Raw genomic sequence first — 16,973 nt, 5'->3', positions numbered from 1 at the left:
GTAGCATCATGACTTTGCATAGCATAAACCCCTTTTTTTTGTTAAGGCAGGTCTGCCTGAAGATCTTTCACATAACTGCATATAATGCATTCCTTCTTGGAAGCATACAGAGTTATGACATTTTCATTATCTGTTCCTGACATGGTTACCTATAATATGCATTTCTTATGTAAGAAGCAATACATCCCACTGAGAGGGCATTGTTATGCAGTCACCTGTGCGTCACGGACTTCTGTTAGGTAAAGAGAAGTGTTTAATGGCTGCCTCTGCTTTTAATAATTTTTCTTTATAGTTTGGCATTCATAATACATGTGCATAGTTTCTCTGTAGCTATTTGGTGTGGCATCTTGACTTGGGCCCTGGAGGAAGCTACAGAGCTGCTGTTCTGGTGTGGGCCCTGCCCACTCTAATTACAGACACTCTCTTCTCCACTCCTGAAGCTCCCTCATGCTCTCTCCTCCCTCATCCTATGTCACACTTATCCGGAAACACGCCCTGCCGATTTGTCCTGAGAGGAGGTTGCATGCTGTTCTGAACTTTCAATGGACTCTGACTGAGGAGTAAGGGGTGTAAGGGGAGAAGGGGGTGTTCCCTTGTTTTCCTCACCTCTATACTTCTACATTGTGTCTTTTTTTGTCTGTTGCTGTTTTCTGTTTTATTTCCACATTCGTATCAAGATTGCTGACAACAAAAAAAGGAAAATTAATTACCTGCAGCTTGAATTTATTTTTAAAAAAGGAATCTAAAGTTTTGTTATAGTTTCTTGTGTATTTTTTTTTTGTAAGAATTTGTGATCATGTCTGGATGTGTCAGACTGAAATATTATCACCTGTCAGCCAAAAGATGTCTATATCGAACACCTGACAGCTCTGTGGTTCAGAATTTTGGCCTTCTTAATTCTGCTTTAAACATTTTATAAGTCGGACAACAAATCTAAATCTTCAGGCTTGGCAGAGCTGTTTGTACACCATTATTGCTCACGCCCTACTGCTGAAGCGTGGCCAGGTAGTTACTGTGCTCCGTCAACCATTAGCTTTCATAGCAGTCCCTGGAGAGGCTACATTGCCTGCAGTAATAGAGAATCCTTAAGGCTACTTGAAAGTGCGTTTCAGGTGAGACCTGGTACCTGGCAATGTTAGGATTGGGACCCCACAAAAGAGATGTCTGTATGCAAACACTGTGACAGAGGTGTGGAGTAGGGGCTGCCTGTGAATGTTACATGGGGAAGGTTTGAAGACAAATGTGTTCCTTGTCTCCAGTGACCTTACGCTGGTGGGCAAAAAGTGTTAGTTACCTTATGTTGCTGGACTTCCATATTAATGCAAGAGTCTCCCCCTGCTTCGTGGTGCTTGGGACTCTGTCACGTTACATAGGAATTAAGTTACTGATTTGAATATGTACATGTGTTGTCCACTCCGTGACACGCCTATGCCCACAGGCTACAGAAATATTGTTGTCATGGTCCCCAAACATTACTTCTTCCAGCCTTCAGAGGCTTTTTTCCTCCCCATTCACAGAGTTATAGGTGTGTCAAAATACAGAAATTAAATGAACAATGGAGGAAATGTTCTACTTTTTCCTTCATTTCACAAGCTTCTTACCTAAAAAAGAACCTTCCTCAGTCTTGTGATGTCTCATAATATTTCCATGGAATGTACAATTCATTACAAAAGAACACAGTTATATGAATAGTTTTTATTTATTGCTGACAATTAGACTGTGGTCACAAGGAGACTGTATTAATTATCTGATGGAAAAGTCAAAACCAGGAGCTTAACACAATGAGATTTGAGAAAACAGTGAAACTATTTCTACAAGGAAGGGGCTACATTTTTCTAGACAAGAGGACAAAAAAAAACCCCAAACAATTAGGGACTAAATAATTAAGCACTGTGAAAGCAGGAGACTTGATTCTATTGCAATGTAGGAGGTTATCAATTTTTGTGGAAAGTTTCTTGCTATCATCACTGTCCCTATACAGAGGAGAATGTCTTGCCATGGTAATGCTGAAATAGGAGATTCATTCCATCACATTATGCAGGTGCTACTGCAATGGTTACAAATCCCTTAACATGCGAAAATTTGTCACAAGAGAAGTCTACTTGCAGCTGTAAGGGCCCAGTCCTGCGAGGTGTGAATTCAAAATAAATTTTTGATCTCTCCCTCGGTGCCAGTCGTGCCAGACTGAAAAAAAAAAAAAAAAAAATCAGTTAATTCAGGCTTGCATTGTCTTTCCTTGAGATTCCCAAGAAGCAGAACTGCATGATAGCTAGGGCACCAACAGTTACTTGAGACCCAGCCTTGGTTTTTGAGAATTACTTAAGGTTTGAGGCTTTGTGTAGACTAAGAAATGAGAAAAGATAGTACCGTCTTCATTTACACTTGAATAGACTGATGGAAATGAGAAGTGCTATGTCAGAGAGACAAAAGAATTTGACATGCCCATTTGCTTTCCCAGGAAAGAAGAATGTTAGCAGTTTTTGGTTGTTAAAGAAGTTCCTATGTGGAAAAAAATAATACATGATTAAGAAATCATAATATATCAATGTTTGGTGACATTTTTATTTTCATAAATAGAAAATATGAAAAAGACAATTCAACCATGATTTTTTCTTATTGAGAAACTAGACATTCTATTGGTCATGTTAGAAGCACTGAGTAAATGCTACAGCTTTCACTTACTGTATCTTGACCCGTTGATTCATCAAAGTCACTAGCAGTACACAGCGGTCCACAGGTTCAGGGAGGGGATTGGCATATGAGATCTCTAGAGTAACAGCTTTGTTCACTACAACCCGCCGAGGAATCTAAATGACAAAGACACATTTCTGATCATTCATTGTTTTACACTTTTCTGGAGTCAGACTAAAGTCGAACTGTCAGCACAACATCTGTCATATTTCAGGATTAATAAGATACAGGTAGGAGCAGTGAAATTTAACTGACAGTTGGTATGCCTTTCCTAATACTTGAAGCTGGATTTGGATTGGATTAGCTAAATAGTGCTGTCAAGCTGTATGCAATGTTTTTACACAATTTCAGTGAAATAGAGCCCTGACTCTACAGACACATCTCATTAAACCTGTCTGATCTTTGGGTTGCTGAGTGGCTTTTTTTTGGCACATCATTGATTAGAATTAAAGTGTTAAAACATTATAAACTGGCCCTAACATTGATTAGAATTAAGGGTTTAAGTCTGTATTTCAGGAGTAGGCAAAGTTGTTTAAAGGCAACACAAGCACTTGCCAATAACTAGAATACAGATGAAATGAAAACAAGTTCTGTGAATATAAAGCAGTGGCATGTGACTGGGAAAGAAACAAGGTAACAGAACCGTTCTGAAGAACAGGGGGCAGATTGAGGCAAAGACTCAAAATTGGTCTCTTGCATGCTTACTTTCTCAGTTTAAGCAGGTGGAATTTTAGAGCAATATCTGAAATTGCAGCCTAAATTAATGCATTTATCCCAAATTTTCTCTTAAGATCTGAGCTCCAGAAAGACTCTTTAGTTCTTTCTGTCTGTTCAGGACATCAGGGAGAGAATTGTTTACCTTAATGATAATGTTTGTGTCCTCTAAAATGATTGTCTTCTCCACCAGAAGCTTTACCCCATGCATGTGCATGACTTCACACAAAGCAGTAACTTGGATCCTCTTGTCAGTAGTCAGATATTTTCCATAATAAGAATAAGGGATCTTTAACCGGATATGTTTCCCTGGAATTCAGACATATATTTAGGAACCATTACATTCTCAAAGAATGCTAAAGAAGAGAGAGTTATTGTGAGGGTTTTGAAATTATTGAAGAGAACAGAAGGTAAGACAGCTGGAGTCTGTTTATATTTCTTCCTTGTGAGACCGGTTGTGTATTTCCCTCTTCTGGTGATCCTTTTCTACTTCAACTCATTTGACCCTTACAGTTTTGAGTGGAGGATTTTGGCCTGAAACTGAAGGAATCTGCTTATCTGCATTTCACTGGATTCCTGTCCCTCTGTATTTCTTACAATTAGAGGTATAACCATTTTTATCTATTCCCTCCTTATATCCTATTTGTTTTACCTCAGTCAAGAAGAAAGTTTGGGTCTAGTTTCACAGAGATCCTTTTCAAATGACCTGGTCAGCTGCTTGTTGTAGTCCTACAACTTTTCTGCTGTGTATGGAAAAAATGTTTGTCTTTGTGGTCCCTGGGGATGAAAAAGGTCTCTCTATGTATTTTTAATAGCCTCGACTCTTCAAAAGAGAGACAGAGAGTTTCACTCTAACTTTTAACTTTTGTCCTGGTTAATTTCTAATAATGTTGCCTGTTGAGTGCCAGAAAGCATACATCAGACTTTTTGGTTGTTAAAAGAGTTAAGATGTGTTCCTATACATGTAATAATCACCACAGACAGACACACACGCACATACACACACACACGCGTATTGTTGCTTCTGGAGCTATAATATAAATGTAGCTGCCTATATAACATTTCATGAGACCTTCAATTCCTGGTTGAACTAGTGAAAGTTTTCAGAGAAAAAAAAACCTTGTAAAACGTAGTCATAAACAATGCTATTAAGAGATGGAACAAGTAGATGCACTACAATGCTGATATAGATATGATACTGATGTTTCTTCCTTCCAGTTGCCTTCATGTGGCTAAGAAGAGGGCTATATTGGCTCCTTAGGGACATTAAAAGTTACCTTGTTTAGAACCAAGATCCACAGAAGTGGTTGCCTTCAGGATCTCTGCCACTGCTCTCCTTGTGTACAGGACGGTTGATGCACTCATGTCCACCTTCACGGTCTTGCGGTCAAAAGATAGGTTATTGAGAATTAAGATTAGGGTAATGTCTTTGCCAAACACTGGAGGTTCAGCCAGCTTGAATTTCCCAGAGATCCCAGGGTTTCTAATTGTCTCTGAAGATCTTTCATCTGGAGATTCTGTGTGTCCTTCTGTGATGTTTGATCCAAATATCTTGGCCAAGGCCTTTTTATAAACTCGTCTTTCCTCAGAAGAACCTGGTCGAAGGAGAGAACCAAGTAAAACTTATACTTTTGTTGCCATTGTACCTTCTCTGTGTAAAGGCTTTCAGAATGATATAGGGTATCAGCTCTGCATCACCCAGAAATAAGCAATACCTACAAGTTCCCCATATTTTAATAAATATTATTTATTTCTAAAATTAAATACGATGCATTTGTATTTGTTTAGGATGCAAGATTTCTTTTTCTTTGGTCAGAACATGCAGTAGTGTGAGAAGCGTTACTTCGCTAATCTGATGATAACCAGCCTCTGTATTAAATATGGTTGCACTAAAACCTTGAGGAGTGAAATATTGAAATTTGGCCACTGATTCTGAATGGCAAACTCTAAAAAAGTGAAATACATCTTTCTCTTTTTTTTTTTTAAGACTTTGAGCTACAAACATTAAGCAAACTATTATATGAAATATGTAACCCTGAATATAAAAAAGATGGAAAGACATAGGTGCCAAGTTTTCTGAGGGAAGATCAAAATATTCCTGCAAACACATGGCTATGCAGTTCTTAACCTTTGCTGCTTGGTTTTCCTAAATACAAATGAACAGCACTTAGTCCCCTTACTGTTTCCTAGTAGTTTTGTTTCCAAAACCTGGTAATGTGGAGACTGAGTCCATTGGGAGTGCAAACACATAACTGAATAGCTGGGTAGCTGATGGCTGGATGTCAGAGTAGGAGCACAGGAGAGCCTAACTCGGTGAATTTATACAGTCAGAGAGGGAGACTGAGTGAGTCGCTCCTCCTGGGAGCGGGATGTAATGGGGACTTCAAAAGGAAAGATGAGGAGTTGGAATGAACACAGCAAGAACTTATTTGCTGAAAGAGACTGAGCATGAGGTCATATGGGAGATGGATGTCTAGTGTTAGAGGACTGGAGTTCAAGGTTTTGGATTAGTGGTTTGATTGTTGCCCCACTCCCTCTGCCAGATATGCTGGAAAACTAGTACTTATTATTCTGTAACTTCCCATACTACAGACCTGTGCACAGTCCGTGGTACATGATGGGTTTTAAGACTTTTTGGTATGACAGCTTGAGGGTTTGTCTGCCTTGGGTAGTAAAACATATTTTATAGCCCTGTTTTGTGTATATATTACATCTTGCACTTCTGTGTAAGGGACTGAAGTATATTTTGTATTGTGCCTTAATAAGGAAACTACTAAATACACAAAACCAGAAACATAATACCCATTGTATTAACAAAGTAGTGTGAGAACACTGGCAGAAATGTTTTCTGAAGGAAGGGGAGAGATGCTCAAACAAAACAGGTTACCCATCCTAGCTTCCTAGCACCAAGAATTCAGTAGGAGATAATGGTGATAACAAGGAGATAATTTGTAATATTTCCTTTACCTTCTGGATATTTGTAATTATAGGTGACATCCACACGGGAATTGCTGTCCACAGCTTTGGTGCTGATAAACCTGCCAATTATTTCAGTATCACAATAAACTCTTTTCTTAGTTCCATCATTGTACACAATCCATCTGTTGCAATCGGCATTCACCTCCGTATACACAAATAAAGTGTCATAATCCAAGTCTACATCACCTTCTTTGATGGCTATGACAGATGCAGGGCCACACTGAAATAATCCTAAAACATGAAAAAAAAAGTCAAACTTTATTAGTCGTGCTCAGTTTGGAGAAGGAATGTTAAGTCATGCTAAGAACTTATACTGTTACCTTTGCTTTGTTCTTGTGGAGTCGCATCTAAAACCTGCCATCCATTGTATGATGTTCCCAGGTCTGGGCGAATGAACCAGCTTTCGTTCCAGACGTGATAATCCCTGGAGACAAAGAACAGTGTCTAGAAAGCATAGTACAAACTTCCAATTTGAATGGAGTAGGGAATTTTGTTTTTTAAAGATTCTCTAAGATGTGACACAGGCTGTCTAGTTACAGCAACTCACTACCTCTTACAAAGGATAGATTTACTGCCTGCTTTTGAGGTGTAGACCTCAGGGCAGGGAGGGAGAGAATATAGACGTCAGCAGCTTGCTTTGGGAGCAATATGAACTATGAGTGAAAGATTTAAGCCTTGGATATAGGCAACACTTGGTGATTGGGTTCAGTAACCTTCAAATGTGGGAAATGCTTTGTTTAAATAGAAACTTAAAATAGCTATACTGGGTCAGATAAAATAAATGCTCATAAAGTCCAATAGTCCGTCTATAGTAGTGTGCAGCAGCAAGTGTTTAGAAAAGACATAAGAACAGCATGTGAATAGAATGACCCTTCCCCTGATATGCTCTATGATTTCTTGCAGTCAGAGAATTAGGGACTTTCTGAATTAGTCATTGCATTGAGACCACTGGGTTTAATGGTCATTAGTCATCTTATTCTCCATTAATCTCTTTTGTCCTGTTTAAAAGCTCTTCATAGCTTTGTTTTCAACAGCATCCAGTGGTAATGAGTTCCACAAACTCTGAAAGGAAAGGATAGCATGAAAGATTGGTAAAATATAGGTCACAGGAGGACCCAGAAAAGATGATTTGTTGGCTGAATTTTGTTCAGAGGCTAATACTTTTAAGGAAGTTAAGTGAAAGACTTCCCATACCCTTTAAGCACATACACTCAGTGAAAGGAAGCAGACTAAGTAAAGATGATACTTTTGGCGAAGCCTAGTGTGCACAGAGACTTTGAGCTATATGATATACCCTTGGGCCTAGTTAGTTCACTTTCTGAAAAGTGAAGTGGCTGCAGAGTAAAGATTTTAAAACTGGAGGGCAACTAAACTATGAAATGGTATTATTTAAAGAATATCATGTTTCTTTGGCTACTCAAATTTTGGTGTTTGATTGATGATCATGGATCACTTGCAGTTTACAGCACTGGACTACAACGTTTAATAACAAAGTCTGGAGAGCGTTGGGATTGTTCTCTCTTTTTCAGCTCCCACAAAGGGAAGGTATAGCTAAAGGAGCACTGGAAAACTTCTTGGGGAGGCTCTCATCTACCTGGGGAGGGTGACAAGCCAAGCTGAGAAACACAGGCTTTGGATGTGTGATGAGAGAAAGTTATGGCAGCAGTAAACCAGTTAAGAGCATGGAAGGTACACAGCTGCACTATCAGGAACAGACTGGTTAGGTGTCGATAATTAAAAGAGCCTTGGGAACTGGTACACTGTCAATAGAAACATACTTTTTACAGAAGGTTGCAACTTGTTTGAGGTCAGTGACTGCAAAAAACTGGGCTGGCTGGTTGTTTGAAGTAATATATCTCAAAACCACGAAGTATGTTCTCTTTCCAAATGGTTGTCTAGTGTATTAATTTAGATATTTGTATTAAATTTTGTCCATTCAGTTGCTTTTGTACTACTAGTGTTCATGTTTAACTCTCATAAATCCTCTCCTTAAGTATTGGTGAGATGCAAAAAATGATATTTACCATGTGGAGTCCTTGCCGATATTAAGACTCTTTCCAGAGCTGTCATAGTACTTATCAATACTCAGGTTTCTATCCACATCATGGGCAGAGTTAAAATTTGAAACCAAACGAGTTGGAATCCCCAAGCACCTCAGAACTGAAATATATTAAAAAACCACAAACAAAACACACATACAGTTTTCCTTCAATGATTACAAATATCTGAGACACGAAGTTAAGTATCTAAATATTTTGTGATTCTTCAGCATTTGCAGTCTTCAGAGCACTGTTCCTCTTGTAGAATTAATTGCTTCATAGTTTTGATAAAACCGAGGTCAAATGCCTCCGTTTCAACATATTCCTCTATTCTTAAAGCTTACCTGTACACATCACGCCTGCAAAAACCCAGCACTGGCCATACTGAACAGGCTTGTAGTTGTCCTGACGCCATTTCTGGAGGATTACCACACTGCCATCCCATCTGGATGGATTCTCATGTGAATGGAAACTTCCTTGCCACTTTCCCAGGAGAACTCCATTATCATTATCATTTCCATTGATCTAAAAACAGGCCAATGGACAGAATGCACAAAATCAATTGTGTGTAATGCACTGTATTGGGTTTGCATGGCAAGGTTTTGGTAGCCAGGGGGGCTACAGGGGTGGCTTCTGCAAGAAGCTGCCAGAAGCTTCCCCTATGTCCAATGGAGCCAATGCCAGCCGGCTCCAAGACAGACCCACTGCTGGCCAAGGCCAAGCCCATCAGTGACGGTGGTAGCGCCTCTGTGATGGACATTTAAGAAGGGGTAAAAAACCAAACAAACAAACTGCGCAACTGCAGCCAGAGAGAGGAGTGAGAATATGTGAGAGAAACAGTCCTGCAGACACCAAGGTCAGTGAAGAAGGAGGGGGAGGAGGTGCTCCAGGTGCTGGAGCAGATTCCCCTGCAGCCCATGGAGGTTAATGGTGGAGCAGATATCCACCTGCAGCCCATGGAGGATGCCATGCCGGAGCAGGTTTGCTGGCAGGACTTATGACCCCGTAGGGGACCCACACTGGAGCAGTCTATTCCTGAAGGACTGCACCCCATGGAAGGGACCCACGCTGGAGCAGTTCGTGAAGAACTGCAGCCCGTGGGAAGGACTGACATTGGAGAAGTTCGTGGAGGACTGTCTCCCATGGGAGGGACCCCACACTGGAGCAGGGGAAGAGTGTGAAGAGTCCTCCTCCTGAGGAGGAAGGAGCAGCAGAGACAATGTGTGATGAGCTGACCGCAACCCCCATTCCCCGTCCCCCTGCACCCGCTGTAAGGGAGGAGGTAGAGAAATCAGGAGTAAAGTTGAGCCCAGGAAGAAGGGAGGGGTGGGGGGAAGGTGTGTTAAGATTTGGTTTTATTTCTCATTATCCTACTCTGATTTGGTTGGTAATAAATTAAACTAATTTCCCCAAGTCAAGTCTGTTTTGCCTGCGACGGTAATTGCTGAGTCATCTCTCCCTGTCCTTATCTCGACCCATGAGCCTTTCATTACATTTTCTCTCCCCTGTCCAGCTGAGGAGGGGAGTGATAGAGCAGCTTTGGTGGGCACCTGGCGTCCAGCCAGGGTCAACCCACCACGTGCACCATATCTAGTTAATTATATTGCTTAAGGTGCAGGTGGCTGAGTCTCAGTGGTATAAACTAATGCTTTCTGCTTAAGCATGTGGAATTCAGATTAAGTTGTCCATTTCTTACCATAGAACTGATTACTCGGCCCACATATTTGGGATCTCCTCTTCGGGATACATCAATTGCTGGGTCCTGACGATAGTACAGGCTCAGATCAAGCATGGTGAGACAGGTGTTTAGAAGGTCATCTTGAAACTGTGATCAGGTAAGATAAATTTTTAAGAAAATCGTTTCACAAACAGAATTAGAGGAGATTCTACTGCAGTTCCTCCTTTCTAAGATATTCCAGCCCAAAGGTAATAGGGACGGTGAGGCACAAAGACAGTAGTGTGCAGTTCACACTGCAATATCGGTTAAAGACAGGGCTAACTAAATAAAGCAAAAATCTGGCAGGATTGCCTTCTGCCATCAGAAGAGATGACTGCAGTAAAACTAAAACTACCAAGCTTATTCTGACTACAGTTATCAGATTCTCTTGAGTTATATCTGTGGAAACATTCAAGGTCAGGTTGGACGGGGCTTTGAGCAACCTGATCTAGTTGAAGATGTCCCTGCTCATTGCAGGGAGGTCCGACTAAATGATCTTTAAAGTCCTTTCCAACCCAAACCATTCTATGATTCTATGTCAATGTCAGTTCTGGCCCATTGTAGCTGCCTTACAAAAATAGTGGGTGTGTTGGAGCCAATATTGTCACTTGTACTGTGGATGCTTTGGTCACAGATGAGGTCCACACTTGTACCGTGAGCTTTAAGCACATGTAGAAGTCAGTCCTAGCTGTAGTGCTGTGCTAAGCCATCTCTCACACCAAAGTCCTATTAGGTGCACAGTGAGCAAAGCACAAATAAGGCTGGCCAGGTTTGTTCAGTTTTCATATAAATAGACATACCTATCAGAGAGGCAAATAATAAGAGAAAATGCTGCTGGAGACAGAATAAGAGCCCAAATGAATTCCTTACAGCTTACCTGTCCATAGTACCATCCTCTTGCTTCAATGTACTTTGCATTGCCCACAAAGATTATTCCATTTTCATTTAGAACATACTCTTGTCTCTCATTTTCGTTAGCCATATAGACATCATCACCTGAAAACCAAGTTGGACATGCTTTTACACTTAAAGCTGAGAATACTAGCAACCTTTCAAAAACATTTGTATCTTGATTTAGCAAGGGGAAAACTGCCATTTGGAAAATACATTGTTATAGCTCCCTGAACATGTACAGCTCAGTGAAAATGCCTGCTATTGTATATGGCCTGGGAGGGGAAAAAATCCATGTTATACTACTTTAACTGTTTTCCCTAATTTTGGTATATCCTTTGTGTATTATCTAAATGTGCCCTATCTGTACGTTGTATTTTTGTGAGGAAGATGGAGAAAAGTCCAGGCTAGCTCACTGGATTTTTCTGCCTTCTCAGGGTAGTTAGAAGTAGAATAGACATTTGAAAAGAATCACACAGATGACATTTTTCTCTGTTTTCCAGTTGTGTTCGTCTTGTTTTAAGATTCCTAAATGAAGATCTCTACTTGCCTGATCCAAAGTGCTATCAGGAATGTTACTAGGATAGCCTGCTCAACCATTCACTTTGATTTCATTGTTACTCATTGGTTTCCCTAGTCTATGGCACAGTATGTAGCTGCTATGAAAGCATTGGCTACCCACAGATGTTTAGGTTGTTTTGATCACTCTTAAGGTAGCAATATCTACTTAGTTCTGTGTTTAATTTCATAATGTTTAAAATTATTTTCTGAAAGCTTCAGGATTTCAGGAAATACATTTAAAAATAAGCTTTTCTATTTTATTGAGTCAACTTCTTTACCTTCCTATAGGAACTTCCCATCCTTCCCTTCCTGCAAACAAAAAGATTGTGTAATTTATTTTAAAAATTGTATCACATGATATAAGTCTATTTTTGTGGTGGCTGTCCACACTTTTTTTTTTAATAATATCGTCATTGTTGATTCCCAAGTTTTTGGGCCAGCATGGGCCTGGAGAACTGTGTGCAGTTCCAGGTGCTGCACTTCAAGGTGTGGACGAGTTGAAAAGAGTGAGAGGAGCATTGAGAATGCTCAGCAATTCTGAAAATATAACCTATGAAGAAAATATAACTTATGAATTAACTCAGAATTATTTAAGGTAGGAAAAAATGGGGGTGAGGAATAGGGCAAGCATGGTAATCAATTCCAGAAATTCTTCTGAAGAGGATGGGGCAGTGGGGGAGGAAATCTGTTCTTGGTCTCTATCGTATGTAGGATGAGAAGTTGTATGCTGAAATCAAAGCAAAAAAGATTTCGTTAGTTAATAGGAAAAAATTCTAATGGAAAGGCTAGTGTTTTATTGGAGTGAATTGCCGGGGGAGGTACTGGAGCTTCCCTAAAGGCTGATCATTAAGAAGGAATTCAAGATCTGTCAGGAATGACCTAAGTGCTAAACTGAACTTGCCTTAGAGCATGGTGTGGGACTAGATAACTTCCTAAGATCCTTCTAGCCCTATGAGTTTATGATTCTGAGCAATCTAAATATCTTTCTATAATCACTTGAAGAAACCTTTTTCTAAGGTTTATATGCTCTCAATTATAATGTTCTAGAGCCAGTTCTTTGAATAAGTAGACTTTTTTTATAACAACACTATTCCTACCAATAACTCAGAGCAAAATTAACATTAGTTTAAAAGGAGGAAAAACCCTACAACACACCACAACAAATCTCTTCCTTTCAAGTATGACTAAATAGTAACAACCCCTTCTTCTGTTACTCTCAGCACACAAAGAGAAAAAAACCGCATTCAGCCACGACAGTCCTCTTCTTTGACAGTTATAGAAAGACAGACCACTATAGACCTAATCCTTTATTAAATTAATTCCTTTTAATACAAAAATACAAAGTTGTTATATATTCTGTCCTCTCATTCTGAAGTTAAAGTTTATCCTGGCATAATGAGAAACAAGAGGGATGTGAATTTCTATTCATAGTTTTTAATCAATATGTAAGTACGCTTTCTAACGTAGATATACTTCTAGTTATTTCTTCATATAATCTTTGCCACACAAACAAGTAGCAAGTATCAGACATCTAGGGAAAAAAGATATATTCTACAAAATTCTCAAACGTACATATCCTTTTATCCCCTAAAGCTTTATGATTGACATGTTCACTTGTGAGCTATAGATAAGAAGTGTATGATCATTCATTTAATTAATGATTAGCACTCTCTACTCTAGTAGTTAACTGTACAGTCCTTCAATAGCATTAAGACATAATGCATCATTATCAGAGACTGACTTGCAGGTATCTTAGATTTCTCTTTAAATGTCCTTAAGAGACTTTATGAATGTTAAAACATCACTTTTGTTTTATCCACAGGTTTGAAACAAATACGTTAGTGAATTAATAAGCATATTGGTTTGTTACCATTATGGTAAGATCAGTATTTTGTGTCCAAATTCTGTATTTATTTCAGATATACAACCTGTGAAACTAATTGCTTTCGGCTTGCTAAACTAGAAATTTTCCCTTGTTCAAAAGCCTTTTCATGTGTTCATTTATCCTAGTAACCCTTCACTGAACATGTTCTAATAGATAATTCCTGTTCAGGAAAGATTAACTGAAAGAAAATTCCAAATGAGATCTCATCACAGAGCCTTCCTACCCTCGAGCAGATCAACACTGCCGCCCAACTTGGTGTCGTCTGCAAACTTACTGAGGGTGCACTCGATCCCCTCATCCAGATCGTTGATAAAGATATTAAACAGAACTTAAGAGACTTTATGAATGTTAAAACATCACTTTTGTTTTATCCACAGGTTTGAAACAAATACGTTAGTGAATTAATAAGCATATTGGTTTGTTACCATTATGGTAAGATCAGTATTTTGTGTCCAAATTCTGTATTTATTTCAGATATACAACCTGTGAAACTAATTGCTTTCGGCTTGCTAAACTAGAAATTTTCCCTTGTTCAAAAGCCTTTTCATGTGTTCATTTATCCTAGTAACCCTTCACTGAACATGTTCTAATAGATAATTCCTGTTCAGGAAAGATTAACTGAAAGAAAATTCCAAATGAGATCTCATCACCTTGTACAATGGCATTAATATTTAAATCTGAGTAACTGTTTCCTCTTATACAGTTTAAGGTTGCATTTGCCTTTTTCAGGGCCATTTCACTTTGGTTCTCATTCTTTGATTAACAAGTACTTTCACATTCTCCATGATTTCCAGCTGGTAAGTCTGCCACTGAAATTATTGTTATTTCTCCCTAAATGTATGGTCTTTTATTTTGTATTATTATATCTTATCCCTTCTCATAAGGTCAGCCAGTTATTTCTAAGTGGTATCCCAGCCCATCTGTGTATGGACAATGCTGCTTCATGTCAGCATATCAAAGTCAGTAATGAACTGATCAGAGTGTTTTTTCAGATGACACTTAAGGATCCACTAGTAGCTTTTCTCCAACCCAGTGCTTTTCCTTTCATCTCTAGTCCTGACTGTTTCCTTGTAAGTAGTTCTTTACTGATATTACAGTTTATGAATTAATTCCTGTCTTTTCCAGCTTAATGAATAACCTCCCATGTGGAACCATACCTACAGACCAGATCTGCCATTTATCCTTTGCTGAGAAAATAAATTTTCTATTTCCCTTCTGCTATGACATTTACTATAGCAGTAACATACCCTCAAACTGAATCTGTTCCTGTTTGTCAGGATCAGGGAGCTATTCCACTCTGCAGAAGCTTATTCAGCAGCATCCTACTTTAAGGATACTCCCTTTTGTTTGGCAGTGGTCATTGCATCATCTGATAGATCTGGAGGGCTATTCTGCAAAATCATTAGTTTTAAACTGGAATGGCACGCAGCTTAATTTTTCTCAGTTTTCATCTGAGAACAATTTGTCTGGTCTCATGAGTACCACACGCTACTCTGGTGTTCCAGTTCAGGAGCTGCCAACTGTTTCAGTCCCTGCAGCATGGTTTCCATCAATTAGAAGTTACACCACAAGTGATCTTTCACGGGGTTCTAGGAAGGTTTTTCCCTCAGGACTGTGTATGCAGACACAGTCTGAGTTTCCTGAACATACTTCTATAATTATTTCTGTTGTCCAAGACATGCTGAGCTAATTAGCAGCTTTTTTCATCTTGGCTCTTGACATATTTGTTAGTGGCCCTTGACTAACATATGGTCACAGAAGAAAATAGTGGATGATTGTGGTTACTTTTCTCTTCTTTTATAAGCTGTTTAGTCACTTGGCTGGCTAAGAGCTCCCTTAACTCGAGTGGTATATTTTAAGGCTAATCTAGGTTTCTAGACTATTGCATATTTGCAAAATCTGAGTTTAAGAATTTGCATTTCTTCTGCAACATGCTGAGGCTGCAGAAATAAAAAAATGGAGTAGCAAGAGATGTCCCTTTTCAACCCATGATGAAAGACATGGGAAATGCCAATCTTCTTCACACTAACCCTCTGTCAGTTTTTATAAAGTTAGTTGAGCTATTGTCTTTGCAGTTAACATCTACAAGAGCAGTCTGGCTTTGATTTAGGTGCAAGTCAAGGATGTTACTGTATGCTTGCTTCAAGTTCTGAGAAGTACATGCACTTATGAAAGTCTGTCAGCCCTCGTCTACAGAAAAAGTGATCTGCTTAGTCCTGAAGAAAGAGTCTATGATATCACCCTATATAGCACATTTCATTAGGATAAAAGGCAGGGGGGGATGTGTGGCAGCAGCTTTTTAATGTAGTAAAACCAGATCTCTGAATAGATAGCTGAGATTGCTGCCGCTGGCAACCCAGAGAGGGACAGCTTGAGGGTGCAAGCTCACTGTGCAGATACGAAAGCAAATAGGTCAGTTATGTTCAAGAGAGCAAAGGCATTGGTACCTACCTGGGCACCAAGGGTTGAAGAGTAAAACAAACTGCCCCAGGAATCTGGAGAAGATCTTGTTCCCTGAGGTTATCTGGAGGATGAGATTGTATCGTCCAATGACAGCATTGGCTGGGCTAGATATTGTGAAGTTCATATAGCCGGACTCGCTGGGTCCTTGGACAGCACTCCAGCCACTTGCCCCCACCTGAGTGAGGTTAAATACAGCCTTTGTACGATGAGATTCTGAGGGGGATGGTCCTGCCAGAAAGAAGGGGTAATTGCTTTCCATTCCAGAGTGTGGTTTCAATATTAACCTCACACTTGAAATGTGCACATTAGCAGGGGAAAAGCATTAAAAATAGATGAAGAAAAATTGCATCTCTAAATAGAATAAGGGGACAATTACAAGGGATAAAGATTACAGCTCTATGAGAACATAGATTAAGCTAAGGGAGTGTTACCTATTTCAGTGACAAATGCTAGGCTCTCCCCAGGCTGCTTTGGTCTGTTGAAGTACAGGGTAATAGTGAAGGCTTGTCCTCGCCTCACAGTCAGCTCAGTGTTGGCATATCTGTCAGTATGGTGTGTGCCTGCGTTTACTGATGGCTGCCAGCTGATATGTGTTGGTGTCAGATCTGTAAAACAGAAGAAAAGACATGAAGAAGCAGCCAGCATGGAAAGAAGTAATTTGCTGGTAAGTGGCATGATGAGGTTGCTAAGAGCAGTTATCTTTTACTGGAGGAAGGACAACTAAAAAGCAGACAGTCCATTAAATTAAGTCTACTGGTCAATAATAGACATTTTTGCTTGGGTTTTGTTATAGGGCTATCATACACCAAGGACTTACATACTTCCTATACACTGCTGGATGCTGTTTTATCACTGGACTTAGAAAAAAAAAATTACAGGGGCAAATCAGTGTCATTTCATTGTCAGCACCAAATGAAGTGGCCTGTAGCCCCTCTACATTTTCAACATACATATTTTTAGGATCCCAGAAATGGCTATTAGGACATCTTACTTTCCTGCTTACATTCTGATCATTTGGCGCCTAGAGTAGGGA

General features: G+C 39.5%; 1 protein-coding gene across 1 annotated transcript in view; it reads right to left on the bottom strand.

The window, feature by feature from the left end:
- Positions 1–2,033: 2,033 nt before the first annotated feature.
- LOC103921871 (protein-glutamine gamma-glutamyltransferase 6-like) overlaps positions 2,034–16,973 on the bottom strand; it is a 16,509-nt gene continuing 1,569 nt past the window's right edge. The window contains exons 2-13 of the mRNA XM_009329911.1: positions 16,372–16,545; positions 15,929–16,168; positions 11,018–11,136; positions 10,120–10,248; positions 8,768–8,948; positions 8,409–8,544; positions 6,705–6,808; positions 6,373–6,615; positions 4,683–5,000; positions 3,551–3,714; positions 2,683–2,807; positions 2,034–2,184 (exon numbers count right to left, since the gene is read on the bottom strand). Of these exons, the coding sequence (XP_009328186.1) occupies positions 2,034–2,184; positions 2,683–2,807; positions 3,551–3,714; positions 4,683–5,000; positions 6,373–6,615; positions 6,705–6,808; positions 8,409–8,544; positions 8,768–8,948; positions 10,120–10,248; positions 11,018–11,136; positions 15,929–16,168; positions 16,372–16,545 (2,084 nt within the window). The remainder of the gene's footprint in view (positions 2,185–2,682; positions 2,808–3,550; positions 3,715–4,682; positions 5,001–6,372; positions 6,616–6,704; positions 6,809–8,408; positions 8,545–8,767; positions 8,949–10,119; positions 10,249–11,017; positions 11,137–15,928; positions 16,169–16,371; positions 16,546–16,973) is intronic.

The sequence above is a fragment of the Pygoscelis adeliae genome, unplaced genomic scaffold (assembly GCF_000699105.1).
Source record: "Pygoscelis adeliae isolate BGI_AS28 unplaced genomic scaffold, ASM69910v1 Scaffold448, whole genome shotgun sequence".
Classification (NCBI taxonomy): Eukaryota; Metazoa; Chordata; class Aves; order Sphenisciformes; family Spheniscidae; genus Pygoscelis; species Pygoscelis adeliae.
The sequence above is the reverse complement of the archived record's forward strand: the minus strand, read 5'-3'. Positions and strand labels throughout refer to the sequence as shown.